At 31.5% G+C, this 16,004-nt stretch overlaps 2 protein-coding genes across 2 annotated transcripts; both read left to right on the top strand.

Annotated features, from left to right (window-relative positions):
- The first annotated feature begins 7,960 nt into the window (after positions 1–7,960).
- Positions 7,961–14,329, top strand: LOC126841293 (uncharacterized PE-PGRS family protein PE_PGRS54-like). The gene is made up of 3 exons (XM_050577662.1): positions 7,961–9,797; positions 9,863–10,071; positions 14,228–14,329. Exons 1-3 carry the CDS (start codon positions 7,961–7,963, stop codon positions 14,327–14,329), a joined length of 2,148 nt encoding a protein of 715 aa, XP_050433619.1.
- A 94-nt stretch (positions 14,330–14,423) lies between these two features.
- On the top strand, positions 14,424–15,284 carry LOC126841292 (E3 ubiquitin-protein ligase MARCHF5-like). Its single transcript, XM_050577661.1, has one exon. The coding sequence runs from the start codon at positions 14,424–14,426 to the stop codon at positions 15,282–15,284; it is 861 nt and encodes a 286-aa protein (XP_050433618.1).
- The last annotated feature ends 720 nt before the right edge of the window (positions 15,285–16,004 follow it).

Genomic DNA, 16,004 nt, shown 5'->3' with positions numbered 1-16,004 from the left:
ATTTTTTTAAACGAGTTTAAAAGGATTTTAACTTTTTTAGCTCCCCCTTTAGTTACGCAAATTAAAAACACGACAAACTTTTAATAACATTTTATAAATTTAGTTATTGGTCGAATATATTGACTTAAGCGGGACTAGTTAATAATGTCTTGAACAATAGGGGCAATTTAATATTTATGTAGCATAACAGTAGAAATAATTTCTTAAAAACTAAGCAATGACCTTTAACTATAATAAACGGGTTGATAGCCTGAACGCAAGTACTAACAATAGCTAAGAAACAACAGCCGTATTAAGGTTCTTCGGGAGTTGCGGTCTTTATTGCAATACACTTATTGTTAAAGAATACTTAGTTTTAATTACCTTTAGCTAACGAAAGAATATTTTAATATTTAATAGAAAAAACAATATCATTAATAAATAAATTAAATAATAATGGGAGATATGAGCTCCTTGTGGGACTCCTGAAATTACCGAGATTTAAATTGAAACACAATTTTTATATTGAACACAAATTATTACCTATGATTTTGTAAAGCATTAACATATAATAAAATATAAAATATATGACATATGAAAAGGGTCAGCGAAACCAATTATTATTTGTTTTTATTTATTAATGATATTGTTTAACTATAATTTAATTATATTATATTATTCCTCGCTCCTACTACAGCTTCTTAACTCTACATTTACTTTTCATTGTTGACATAAATTTTTATAGTTTAATCTTTATATTATTTTTGATATGCTGACGCATATTTGATAGAATATGGTTCAGTGGTTCAGTAGTCAAAGAACTAGGCTGTAAACAACGAAATTTACATGGTTTAAATGGGCAAACTCTGCTACTACAAAGTATTTTAATTATGAAAATTGTATTAGTTACTATTTTATTTTATAGTAACTGTACTAAAATTGTAACTGAAAAATGTGCAATGGTTCCGATAGAAAAAGACTAAAGTTTTTGAAAATCGGATTTTTAATTAAGAGAAAATCAACATTATTCCTATTTGAGTTAGAGTAATCTTTAGTCGACAAGGCAATTCCCTCATTTTTAAAAAAATAGTCTCATTCTTTATCGGACAACCTTTGTATATTTAAAAACTATATATACTTTGATAAATAAAATTCTTGATTTAGCTTTTAGCTAATGATAGTATTATTAAAAACTTTTTAAAAAATCCACTGAAAATGTGAAGCATATTTGATATTTTATTCTAATAAGGGTATTTGTACATTTCAGGTCATCCTCATTCTGTAGAAGAATTTATAATTTGTTTGCAGCAAGGTGAGCTATTATATCACACTGAGGTGCCATAAAATGCCATGCTATAAAATTATTACAACCCAATGTACAAAAAATATACTTCGGAATAAACAAATTAAACTTTTATTATGCAAATATACAATTATATTATTACTATCTTATAAATAAAACTTTTTATTTAATACAAAGTAGGTACAACATTTAAAATTTTTGATTTATAGAGTTGCTATTCGAAGGAATTGGTCCAGTTTAAAAAAGTTACAGTGTATACAGGCACAAAAAAAGACCACATCATAGTAAAACCAATACTTTCGCTGCTCTGCATCGAAGATAAAAGTATTGAAAACTTGTTGAAGTTATAAGTTAGGCCTTTCGGGATGTTTTAAACAGTCCGTTCCTGTTTATATAGACGTAACTTGACTTGGTCATGTATTTAATTGAGTTTTATTTTATAAGAACAATAGTAGTTAAGTCTTAGCCATCAGAATATTATACATATCTTGGGTTTTTCTATACCTATGTATTTGTGCATTGTTTACATGGTTTGATAAATAATTGTTGGTGTTAAGTAAAAACAAGTTTATTTGATAGTACCCATCAAGAAGCATATATTATTATGGGTTTTTCTTTATAAACTAATGTTGTATACTTCATTCAAAACTTTTCTGTAAGGTGAATTTTTTTATTTGACAATCGGATGAATGTAAAAAAAAAACCAAAACAACTTTTTTTCTTCAAAATAGAAGATGCGGGACCCCGAGAAGTCATTTTAAAAATCTGAAAAAATTCACAACATTTTGATTCATCATGAGAAACTTGAATTTCGGTGGAAGAAAGCTGAAAAATAGTTTGTTTTTTTTGGACTACCCTAATTTTTCATAATATATATATGAAATAATATTTCACTTTTTTTTATGGGAATATTTGCCTTTGACCACATCTAAACGTTGTTTCGAACAATTTATAGCACTGATTGTTATAGGTTGTTTAGCGATATATGATGAGTTATAACATCTGGCTTTAATCGATTTACTGGCAACATTTATCAATATTTAACATTTCTCATAAATCAATTTCCGTGGTTTGCTAGTAAGTAAGTGCCTACATAACTTATATATATATATATATATATATATATATAATATATATATATATATATCATAAGGATATAAGAATAAAAGGATATATATCATATGGATATAAGGAATTAACGATATATATTAGGATAGTCAAATTAATTTGTTAGGTAGGCACTTACTTACTGGCGAACCACGGAAATTGAATTATGAGAAATGTTAAATGTTAAATATTGATAAATGTTGCCAGTAAAACGATTAAAGCCAGATGTTATAATTCATCATATATCGCTAAACAACCTATAACAATCAGTACTATAAATTGTTCGAAACAACGTTCAGATGTGGTCAAAGACAAATATTCCCGTAAAAAAGTGAAATATTATTTCACAGATTAAGTTACTCCATGTGCAGTGGACTGCATAATTTAGAGTACCTTATTTGGAGTACCTAATTGATGCCTGGTACTTAATCTCTTATCCTTATGTTATTCTACCCTTTAAGACATTTTGCTACTTTAAATAAGAGTTTAAAATATTGCTGTAGGGCTATATTATAAAATATACTATTCAACAAGCATTTTTGGTTTTATAACTACATTTTTCGTGGTGTACAAAAACCAATAATATATTATTTTCATACAATCCATACAGTACTTTTCACAACGACTGTCGCATTGCAAACAAACGACAAACACCAGTTGAATACACGAACTTTTAAGCTCTACATTCTAAGAACAGTTAGTTTATATTTTATAAAAACAATATTTTATAGGTTCACCAAATCGTCGTGGCTCCTACCTGCAAAATAAACCAATAATTGTTTTTTCGACGACTTTCTTAGGTCGGTCGGACAACTACAAGAGACAAGAGTTGCCATCTTGGGGAATTGAGTAGTGCGGCGGTATCTCGTTGCCTTCCGCACCAGTTAAGTCTCCAGACGGTTGCATATACAAATGACACATCACGATATTATAATAATATGGATTTTCCAAATGATGAAAATGCTGTTTATTTTTTTTTTACTTTAACCTGAATCTTTGATTAACACTTGTCTGACGTCCCTGTCCACAAACTGACTTAATCCCGAATTTTGAATACCCCCGCCTCATCGGTAGGGCTGGAAGTTTTTTTCCAATAAATTTGTTAACGACATCTTAGGACTAAAGAGCTGAAAACTATACGTTTCTATTTCAGTTTCAAAAGTTCCTATCAAAAAAACTAAGTTGGGAGGTGGGTAAAAACAAAAAAGAAATGTGAAAAATTGAGATCTCATTGTATAAAAACAATATAAAAAAAAAATATTTTAATTTCTTATTAAACCCTATGAGATATTGAGTGGTTCACGATAAGTGGATCATCCTGTATTATTGGTAATGCTTTTCTTATACATACTCGTATATATCTACAGATATACATATTTAAGTGTTTATTTAAATGTGATTTTACAACTTTTAGTTAAAATAATTCCTATAGCCCTGTGATCTCACCAGCTCTTGTATGCTTCGTTCCCACTTGAAACGTTATAAGTTTCAACTTTCTATGGTCTACGTGTCATTTACCAGTAGCCGGCCGATTCCGATCAGGGATAATTAGGGGAATGCGACCAATAGATGGCGTGCACATAGTATCAACCTTAAATCTCGCAGTTTTTAAATATTATTTATCAATTTACTAAGAGTAATAATTCATTAACAAAATATAGGCAGTATAAACATTAAAGTGGTCTTATAGCATTTTGTTATATTAACTACACCGAGGAAAGCATTTTGAGGGTGTGTTAGACACTTTTATTTCTTTCATATTAAAATAAGAAATACAGATCATAATTAAATTATTGTATAACGGTAATTATTCGACTCCTATTAACGGTTCTCGTATCCATATGTATTTAACCGAGCTCCAGAAGTGTAGGTGATTTTAAAAAAAATAAAAAAATAAGTTAGCGTTTGAATTTTTTATTTTCATTTATTTGTTCTAACTTTGTAAAGATACTTAATTTCCTTTTAATAATTATCATATTTCTTCGGTTTTCCAAAACCGGTAGCACATAAAATTCATATTTATGTTCGCATTTTCCAATTGGCGATAACATTATAACAACTAGGAAGTCACTATAAAAGATTTTGAAATAATGATAGACAAACGGTTTTTATCTACAGATTTCTAGATTAGAATGAGTGTGATACGTTAGTTGGATCACCCTGTATGTGTAAAATATTTTATTTCTTCGTTACAATATCTTACTTATTAACTATTAAACAGGAAATTGCAGAAAATACTAATAAAGGGATCGTTTCATTTATTTAAAAATAAAATCAAGTCTTAAATTATTCTTTATCAGTAGAGTAAAATTAAAAAGTAATCTCTTCCTTGGTAAATAGTTAGGTGAAAACGCCACTGGCCAAAGGTGGGATCGTTTCACACTACACCCCGGCCGTATTGTACTAGCTTTTTTTTTAAATGCAATAGACTTTTATTAACTTTTTAAATAAAAAATAATTTGCCGAAAATGTAGAGCAATTTCCAACGTTTGGTGTTTGATACTTTTTTGATATTTTTTTACTCGAGAGTAACAATTGTGGAAAATAGTGAAAATTGTATAAACTGTTTAACATTCGGTGGCATTAGTTGATAATATTTAAACTATACTTTTGCAACAACCTTTTTTGCGATACAGCTGCGACGACCGACGATACACAAATAAAACATTATACGTCTTGGTACCTTGACGCTACAAAATATGCTTACCCGGTGAATTGTGAAATTTAGTACCTATACTTTTTTATGTAACTTAATAGAAGTTATAACAGTAAATCGTTTTTACATTATTTTTATTGTAGTTTAATAAATGAAAAAAAAAATAAAGAAACAATCTGTATTGCAGAAAATATAAAGACGAATTGGTCATTCGAAAAAGAGTGGAATACCACAAAAAACTGTTTTTAAAACAGCCATTAGGGGTTCTATTTTGTTGAACAGTTCAAATATAATTTGACTGTCTCCAGAAAAATATTTTTGGCAATTATTGATATTAAGTATTTCACGACATCAGGTGACATTTTATTGTTTTAAGTCTTAAGATTAGACCGAAGGTAGATCTAAAAAGGGACCAAGACATACACACTTTTTTTAAAGACCAGTAGTAATTTTTTTTTTTCAAAGAATCACTCCATCGCCCTTAAATTCAGGAATCACTAATCAATACTTTCAAATTTTTCTACTTTTAAACTTTGACTAGCGAGAATAATTTCTGGAGCAATGTTAATACGATGTGGCCACTTAGAAAAAACAAAACACATTTTCGAACAATTGTGTTTTTAGCTAGTTTTAAAAATAGACGCCTAAGAAATAGTTTCTCTCTAGATGTAAGTCCAAACTTATTTTTGTGGTATTTATGTAGTTTGCATCTCAGAAATAATACTTTACAATTGAATGTATCATTTAATAGTAAAGTAGAATTGCTATACTTAACTAAATTTTCCAACAAAACTATCTTAGTCAAGCTAGCCCTTTCCCCTTTCATGGTCGCGCATATATGCAGTCATCATCTTTAAAGTGCCACGGGCGTGAGCATTATTATCCAGTCTTGTAAATATAAATTGATTTGATATGTCATAATGTATTAATTTGTTCAAAAATACTAACATAGGTTAAGTTTATATGAGATAATTATTTTTAATAATATAGAACTCGCCTTATAATAATGAGTACCTAACGTCGACAAATACGGAGTCTTTAAAATTGTATGACTTATGGTCGATTTTCTAAAATTATGAAAAAACAATCTATGTGAATCGTATGTAAGGTCATTTTAATTTTTCCCCCCTTCGGTAGGAATATTTAGAGAGGGGTGATTTTGGAATCTCTTATAGCCTGTATAATAATTTAGATATGAATGATAAGCTATTTTTATAGTAAAAATTAATTCGATTGAACTTTGAAGTTTATAACATAAATTAAAAGAGCCGTAGCCTTTTGAAATTTCTTTTAAAAAACTGTGCGCGTGTTGCGAGTAATAGCAGATAAAGTGAAACTGGAGTTGGTAGAATTTAATGTTGGAATAATAATTAATATTTTATATAACAGGATATATTAGTCACAATAGTATTATGTTGTTTATCATTATAATATAAATGAGTATGTTGCAATAACGAGGAAATAGTTTAGCCAAGGGTTCGAGTCTTCATATTATCAGTATAGCTTTTACGAGGAACTTGTGTTAGTGTCACACTGTTTATTATACTCTATGTTATAATATAATCTATAATAATTGTGATTACTTTATGTAATCACTTAATTTATTTTTGCTGTGTTTATTATTCAAATACCAAACCTTTCCACTCGCAATTCCTCTTATACGATATTAGTTTTATAGTATTACAACATTTAAGACATGAAAAAATATACTTAATATGTATAATCAAATTAAATTAGAAAAATTATTTTATTTCATTCGCTCAGCGTTAGTTTTAGCCATATCTTAAGTATTACAATAATTATCGGGCGACACGAATTTGAACTCCAATTTGTTGAAGCATATTGAGTACGCGTCAAGCACGTTTCTAAGTGGATGAAATTGGTTAAATTTTATACCATAACTGGATTATGCCCCACACTATCAATACGTTCTCGATGGGCCGTCCAAAATATTGCCAAGATTGAAAACTTTCAAGACTATTCTCAGTGGAAACGTAAACTAAACGATTGATTAGTTGGTGCTTGCTTGTATGTTAGGAGAGTTGAGTAGTCATGTAAAAAATTAACATCGTATGCGTGTAAGTAGCCATATGTCCAAAACGAAAATGTCGAGAGCATTAGAGAGTGTCGAGTTAAAGTATGTTCATAATAAACCTTACGGAGTTTAGTTTTTCCAAAAAACCGTGCTAATTCAATTTAACCTTGTATATTTCAATCATGGTGGTTACCATGTAATAAAATTTGATTAATCAACTTAATCGCGCACACAAAATTTCATAACAATCTGTCCAGCCGTTTAGGAGGAGTTTGAATACTTACACACGGACAGAAGAAATATATATATATATATACATATTTAGATAATAGCTGGCCAATATTAACTAGCTATACCTTGTTAGTTTAAAATGTAAGGTCTATTATTATTTCAAAATTCGAACTTTATTAAATATATTGTATAAAAAAAAAATGTCTACATGGAGAGATGTAACAATATTAGACAAGTGCGTCAAAAAATTGAAGAAAGCAATAAAGCGAGGATGCTACAAGCCGTGCTGTTACCATGCATATTGTAGGAAGACTATCATCAACCGGAATTGCCTGACACAATTGGAACACGAACAACTACTATCTACACCAAAAGGATACATATTTGTGGGCGATGTGCAAAGAAGAGCCGAACTAAAAAAATGCACGAAAGATAACATGAATACCAGACTCGACACAGGCGACATGCGACCAACGTAGGGAACTTCTTGGACTGATATCTAGCTATGTTATGTTATATCATATTTAAGTTTTTCAGAGTTGCATCAATGCCAAAACAGCATACGATAGCAAGTCTCTGCAAATATTTTAACAGTCTTGAAATACAATGCAACTCACCGGCTTGGCGACAAGAATTCATAAGCACCGTGATGAACAGCGTGCTGCAAATAATCACCAGTGATATAAGTGTAGTAAATACTTCTGAGACAGCCAACATTATTCTCAAAACTCTAGATAGTATTACTAATAGTAAGACAACTATGTCGTCACCCAAAGACCGATTACAAGAAGTGCAGGTATACTTGTCTTCGGCGTTAGCGCCTTGGTTGGAAAAGCCGACAAATAATATATGTGCGGACGCAGGGAAAACAATTAGTAGAAAAGTTAGTAAAGCTGGAGCTGATGGAAAAAGTGGCACAGGAGTTGCAGGTAGAAAATACGGTAAATCTGGTGCTGATGGGAAAGGTGGTAGAGCTGGTGTTGGTGAAACAGATGGTAATACTGGAGGTGATGAAAAGAGTGGTGGTGAAGGAAGATATGAAAAAAGCGGTACAGCTGGTGTTGGTGTTGGTGCAAAAAGTAGCAAAGGTACTTATGGTGGAAAAGGTGAAAAAGGCGGTAAAGTTGGCGCTGATGGAAAAAGTGGTACAGGTGCTGCTGTTGGGAAAGAAGGTAAAGCTGGCACTGCTGAGAAAAGTGTTAGAGATGCTGATAGTAATAAAGGCGGCAAAGTTGGCGCAGATGGAAAAAGTGGTACAGGTGCTGCTGGTGGTAAAGAAGGTAAAGCTGGTACTGATGGAAAAAGTGTTAAAGATGCTAACAGTGGTAAAACTGGAGCTGATGGAAAAAGCGGCACAAGTGTTGCAGGTCGAAAATCTTATAAATCTGGTGCTGATGGAAAAAGTGGTAAAGATGCTAACAGTGGTAAAACTGGAGCTGATGGAAAAAGCGGTACAAGTGTTGCAGGTAGAAAATCTTTTAAATCTGGTGCCGATGGAAAAAGTGGTAGAGCTGGTGTTGGTGAAACAGATGGTAATACTGGAGGTGATGAAAAAAGTGGTATAACTGGTGTTGGTGGTGCTGAAAAAAGTGGTAAAGGTGGAAAAGGTGGTAAAGCTGGAACTGATGGTAAAAGTGGCACAGGTTTTGATGGTGGAAAAAGTGGAAAAGGCGGTAAAGCTAGCGCTGATGGAAAAAGAGGTAAAGATGTTGATAGTGAAACAGGTGGTAAAGCTGGAGCTGATGGTAAAAGTGGCACAGGTGCTGATGGTGGAAAAAGTGGAAAAGGCGGTAAAGCTAGCGCTGATGGAAAAAGAGGTAAAGATGTTGATAGTGAAACAGGCGGTAAAGCTGGAGCTGATAGAAAAAGTGGTACAGGTGCTGAAGATGGAAAAGGTGGTAAAGCAGGGGCTCGTGGAAAAAGTGGTAAAGATGCTGATGGTGATAAAGGTGGTAAATCTGGAGCTGATGGAAAAAGTGGAACAAATGCTGCTGGTGGAAAAAGTGACAAAGCTGGCACTGGTGGAAAAAGTGGTAACGATGCCGATGGTGGAAAAAGCGGTAAAGCTGGAGCTGATGGAAAAGGTGGCACAGGTGCTGATGGTGGAAAAGACAGTAAAGCAATAGCTGATGGAAAAAGTGGTAACGATGCCGATGGTGGAAAAAGCGGTAAAGCTGGAGCTGATGGAAAAGGTGGCACAGGTGCTGATAGTGGAAAAGACAGTAAAGCAATAGCTAGTGGAAGAAGTGGTAAAGATTCTGCTGGTGGGATAAATGGTACCGCTGGTGTCGGAACTGGCGCTGATGGAAAAAGTGATACAGCTGGTGTCGGTGCTGGTGGCACAAATAAAAATACTGAGCATGAAACAACTTACCCAGACATCCATTCTTCAGGAAAAGATAACGAAAAAACTATGAAAGACATGAGCCATCGTCCTGGAGACCAGGACTACAGACAAGAGTTGGATAAAACGGAAAAAGACGATGGTAAGTAATGTATTAGTACATTATACATGTATTAGTACTAAGGTTGATAAGAAATGTATTTTTAGATGGACGTCTTGCCTTAGAAGTGGAACATGAATTTCAGGCCCACATGTCTGAACTATTGGCTGAATGTATTAGGAAACACGAGACGCGGAAAACCCAAGCTCAACCGTCAAAAAAAGGTGTAACGTTTACGGATAAAACGGATCTAAAAACCACGTGCCCTGGAATAAATACCAAGGATTTACATTTGAGGAAACAAGACGAGTTAAAGGTAATATCATTATAACCACGTTCAAATTATACACTACTTTAGATAGTTCGGTAGCTGTATTTAACTTTAATTCGTTAAGTAAAGAAAAGTTTTATATTCACCAAGAACTATGCGTTAGTATTCTTAGTGCAGTTAATTGGAATAATTGAATTTACCTCATATTAGAAGGCTTAGCAGGACCCCAAATTGCAAATCCATAAGACTAAACAGACTTATGATTATCTTATATATTAGAAATTTGTTTTGAAGAGACATTTTGGAATTAAGGATAGGGCGAAGGAGTTGTAGCCTGATAATAGCTGAGGTTTTTTTTAGATGAAGACCCCAGATTAAACATTTATCTAATGTTACACCTAAATATGTATTTTATTTTGTACAGAAATATGGGTTTTGTTCATAATTAGCTTTAGACAATCTCAAAAAAATCTCTTTAATTTAAAAGTGACTTGCGCAAATTGTTCAGCATTTATTTTAATTCGTCATTGTTTGATCTATGCGTTAATTTTATTTCCATGCTAACTTGATAAGGATTTTAACTAGTCACAAGAACAACAGTGTTGACGGTATATATTAAGGAAGAAGTCAGTGAGTAGTATAAAATATCTGCCGTAAAAACTTTGTAATGATCAGAAGATAAACATATTTGGTGAGTAGATGATAGATCAATATCCTGTCACACGACAAATATTTTCTGAGTATGGTTTTATAAAAATATAGAACGGAGATAGCAATAAAAATTTTAATTTGTATAATACGCCATGCTATTATGCTTGAGCACAGTCTAAAAAATCGAGGGGTATATTTTTTACTAAAAACTTAATTTTGTCTGAAGTTACAGTATACATGGCTTAATACATAGGTCATGAGCAAAGTATGTATTTTATCGAAGCTTGGGCGTTTGGGAAGATAGTTTGAATGTGTTTGACATTTTTCAGCTAATAAAATATATCATTATACTTGTCGGCGGTAGCTAAGAGTCCATTTCCTTGTAATTTTTTCCCTGGATCTGAAATCTTTTGGAAGTTGCTTTCCAAGTCGAGCCATTACAGCTTCGTTAAAAAAAAATGTTCATATTTGTGCATTCACAGTTAATAAGGCGTTTGATAATGAAGTTGTTTTTATAGTCTTAGTTTTGGCCAAATGGCTCTAGCACGACGAAACAAAATATGTAAAACTATCTAATATTAACGTAAATTGTGTGATGGTTTTGGGCAGGTTCGCACGTGGTTGCAAAAGACGACCGAAGACGATGATTCCCTGTGTTCAACACAATGCTCTCTTGATTATGAATTTAATGGAAATAAAAGTGCTCCGTTATGCGATAAATTCAGATGTTTCGCGTTGAAAAATGATGACAGCCCTACTCGCCCAGTAACAACAAAGCCTGACAATAGTTGTGGCGTCCCAAAAAGTGAAGCCAAAGAGGGATATCTGCTTCGGTTAGACAAACAGATCCAACAAATGGAAAATGCATGTAAGTTACGCGATCGACAATTTTTAAAGATCCTCAAAAAAGGATCATATTGAATCGCAAGAAGAATATTAGGATTCAATTCGGATCCATAACACCCAAAACGCTTAATCTCGTATTCATTTTTTAGCTAATAAACACAAAATTTAAAATTAGAAATTTTAATGTGTAGACAAAATGTATACAACAAAACATTTTTAAAAATATCATTCAATAAATATGTACATAAATTTATTGTAAATCCATTTTTAATTTTTTTCGCGTATGTTAATTTATTGTTTTTATGGCTGGAATATTTTCTAAAAATATAATACAAGGTGATCAACTTATCGTGAACCACTCAATATAATATATTTTTATTTTTAACCCCACTCCTCCCCTTAGTTTCTTTGATAGCAACTTTTAAAACTTAAATGGTAACGTATACAATTGAGAATAATGTACTAAAAACAAAAAAATGTAAGAAATTGAGATCCATTTGTATAAGAACATTATAGGAAAACAATTTAATTATTCATTAAATCCAATGAGATATTGAGTGGTTCACGATAAGTCGATCACACTGTACATTATATAATTTTATGATATTTTATAATATTTATAATTTTTTTGGTAGTACTTAACCTATATCAATTCGCCTAATAAAATTACACTGTCAATAGTTATAATGTATAATAATAAGAATTGTTTAATCTGTAATTCTTGTATTAAGGCACTTGACCCATCAACACTTTCACTGCGCTTGTCACCTATGACCGACAGTCCGACATTTCAACGTGTTGTATATAGTATTGGCAAACAGTTGTAATTATGTTTTTTAAAAACAGTTAAGGCACGATTGTTAACTTTAGACGATTTAATCTACACTATGAAATGGTCTGCCGGAGGAGATGATTTTAGTGGAAGTAGTTGGAGTGGAGGTGAAACGATTTTGGGAGATAGTTGGGATGATGATGAATAGGGCTAGGGACATCTTAGAGTTTGAATGTTTTTTGATAATCATTCGAAATATAGCTAATTAATATAGAAATTTGTTTTATAGCAATACTTAGTTAATATTTAAAAAATATAGTTGCACATTTAACTATTTTTTATATAAATATTTTATTTAAATCAAATATAATTTTAAATAGATTTCCTGGACCTGAGATACCTTAGTTTGATGGTTTTATTTATACATAATACATATTATATAAAATTAGTGTTTGTGTTTTCCTGGCCGATCACTCGCTTTGCCTAGACCAAAACCAAAAACTTATCTATCGACTTAACAAGTTTGTAAAATAATTCGGCAAAACAGTATTTTCGACAGATAAATCCGTTTTGTATTGTAAAATATGTGACATTAAGGTTAGTGCTGAGGTAAGAAATTTTGAATGCATTTAGAGTTTTTATGCAAGCTTCTGTTTATTAATAATTAAATATCACGGGATAGAGATTTTATGATAGCCACTTTATTCAGATATGTGTCTTTCGTTTATAGACTGGTATTTTTATAATAATTTATCGAAACTCAAAATTAAAATATTTTTGGGATTGCATGCAGTTGGTTTTAAAGGGGTTTTGTATAGGCATATATTTAGGCAAAAAGTGGTTTAATTAAAAAGTGGTATTAATTTTCGACCATGTTAACTAATTTTCCGGTTATTTTGTGTGGCTTCAAGGTACTATTTTTTATTTACATACAATTTCTTTTATTAGTAAAAGTTATTTTGGCTTATTTTAGACCAAGAGTTAAACAAAACGTTAGGATGGTCCAATTTCAACTCTGTAAAGAGATTCTAGTTCTTTGGCTACTTTACTGTGCTATGTAAGAAATCGATTTTTATTTTAAAATTTTAGTTTCTTGTAATTAAATTAATTAAATTTACAATTTTTTCAATATTAAAATCCAATTTTTTTACATAAAAAATCAAAAATGTTTCCTACATAACCTAGTAAAGTTTCCAAATAACACAAGTATATAAGTCAAGGCATAAGAACAATAATTGGACCAAGAAATCCAAGAAAGAGAGACAACTTTAGCGCACCCCACACATAATATACAGATGGATGAAGTGCGGAATGATCTAAAACTTACTAGGAATAATTAATAATGATGAAGAAATGGCTTCAGATAGGGAATGATATTGTGTACAATATGGTAAAAAGGATCAAGTATCTGTTTAAATCTACACATAAGCAACAAATGTGATTATAATCGTGTTTAAAATTATTTATTATGAAATTCATTAAACTATTTGATAGCTATTAGTGCAATATGAAATAGAATATTAGTGCGATATGAAAAGACTATTTCAATAAAATATCAATGGTATTATTTCCTCAATGGTACTATTCCCCCCCCCCCCGCCGTTAATCTAATAGTAAACATAATTATATAATTTTTTTTTTGCGGACTTTGCCACTGATGTATGTATATTGAGATTGATTTGGAATTGTATTACATCACCGGCCATTGATACCGGTTGCCAAGACGACTCTTAAAATGTTTGCAGAAATATTGTTCAGCAATAGTTTAATATGTGTCAAAATTGTATTACACCTTTAGTCAAACATATTATAACCGCGCTTTGTGTAGAATATAATTATAATAGGTAGATATTGTTACGGCGTGAACTGGCTTAAAACAAAAACCATTTGCAGTAAACAGTGTTGTTATGGTTGTGTTGAATGCGCAAACAGATTGCATATTCAGAAACAGAATTCAAACCGCATTTGAATATTTCCAATAAAATATCCATTTACACGCACACCCAGTCGCTTTTAGTGGAATTTGCTGTCTAATATTGTTTATTCACACAGCAAAGGTGTCTAAATAGTGGCACGAGAAAATTGAATACCAATAGTCTACGATTAAAAGAAGTTATAAAGGTAAACAATGGCAAATTTAAATACTACTATTAATCCATCTACGTACAAACAAGAAAGCTCTAAACAAAAATTTTGTTGGGTGTGTTTTGAAACCGACGATGATGAATTCGAAGGCAGAAGAGATTGGGTATCGCCATGCAAATGTCGGGGATCTACTCGTTGGGTACATCAAGATTGCGTTCAATGCTGGGTGGCTAAAAAACTAAAAGAAAACTCCACTATTAAAGTACATTGCCCACTGTGTAAGACAGAATATAATATTATTATTATGTACGAAGTCAATTTCATTGTCAAGTCATTGAATGAGCTTGATAAAATATCCAATCAGTTAAGTCCATTTCTAATATTTGGCGTTGCTGTTGATGCATGTTATTTGACTGCAGCGTTATACGGAGCAATTACTATTATACAGGTAATAGGCAAAGAAGAAGCAATGATTATTTTGAAAGATACCGATCCATCTTTACTACTACTGATGTTGCCCGCCATACCGCTTTCTCTGATTATGAGTAGAACTATTAACTGGGAAGAAACTCTACTATTAGCAATTCAACGCTTTACTTTTAATTTTCCCATATTAAGAAATATTATGCCTTCAATTTTATGTGAACCAGTGAACATGGTAAATACAACTCACTCGGTACAGTTTAACTCGAGAACTTATGTAGCTTTATTGTTGCCGACAACAGCAAAAATAGTTGGAAATGTGTTGTTCCACTATAGTTCTTATTCAAATATTCAAAAAACCTTATTGGGTGGATTGGTGTTTATTGCTGTTAAAGGCGCTTTAACAATATATCAAAGACAACACAATGCAATACGAAATAGAACTCGTAAAGTTGCTGATTATCCAGATTCTGCACGATGACGAAGATTAACAATTCTTATCCAATCGATATTGAGTTTTAAAATCACCACTAGAAATTGTACATACAAGTACATATTGTGAAAAATAAAAAAATAAAAAATAAATATATTGTATCGCTCAGGAGTTGATGTTGTTTGAATAAAAATATTGTATAAAACGTTGTAAGACTTACAAGTCAAAAAGTTTATAGTACATATCATAACCAATTTTTATTTTTATTGTATACAGTTTAAAAGATATATTAGATTTTTCAAGGTAAACGAGTTAAGAGGAAAAGAAAAAAACATTAGGTACACCTTGAAGAGTTATCAATATTTTTATACTTTTCCACTAGAAAATAAGATAAGAAGTGAATTATTTGATTTTTGTAAATGTGTTTTAGTTTATAAAAACCCATATTCACCAGAATAGAGAGTTTTTGTTTTAAGATAATAAAATATACAAATTCACTATGACCTTTTGTCGAGTCGTCTTAAAGCCAACGGTATATTTTATACGGAGACCGGCTTTAATTTTTTGTCCAACCCCAAAAAACAAAAAAAAAACGTTCTTTGCCAAGTACAGTGCGTTATATACCAAAGTCATTTCTAGTGGAAGATAAACCAAGAAGAGTAGTCGGTAACCCGGAACTGGTAGTCGCGTCGGAGTAGGTAGTGGCGGTTAAAAAATCCTTTGACAAAAAAAAAAGGGAAAAAAAAGAAACAATTACCGTACACTTCT

This window comes from Adelges cooleyi, unplaced genomic scaffold, assembly GCF_023614345.1.
Source record: "Adelges cooleyi isolate 19-005CV unplaced genomic scaffold, UGA_ACOO_1.1 ACOO_flye_CR_arks_rails_tigmint_CR_PRNA_38, whole genome shotgun sequence".
Taxonomy (NCBI): Eukaryota; Metazoa; Arthropoda; class Insecta; order Hemiptera; family Adelgidae; genus Adelges; species Adelges cooleyi.
This window is presented reverse-complemented; position numbering and strand designations above follow the sequence as displayed.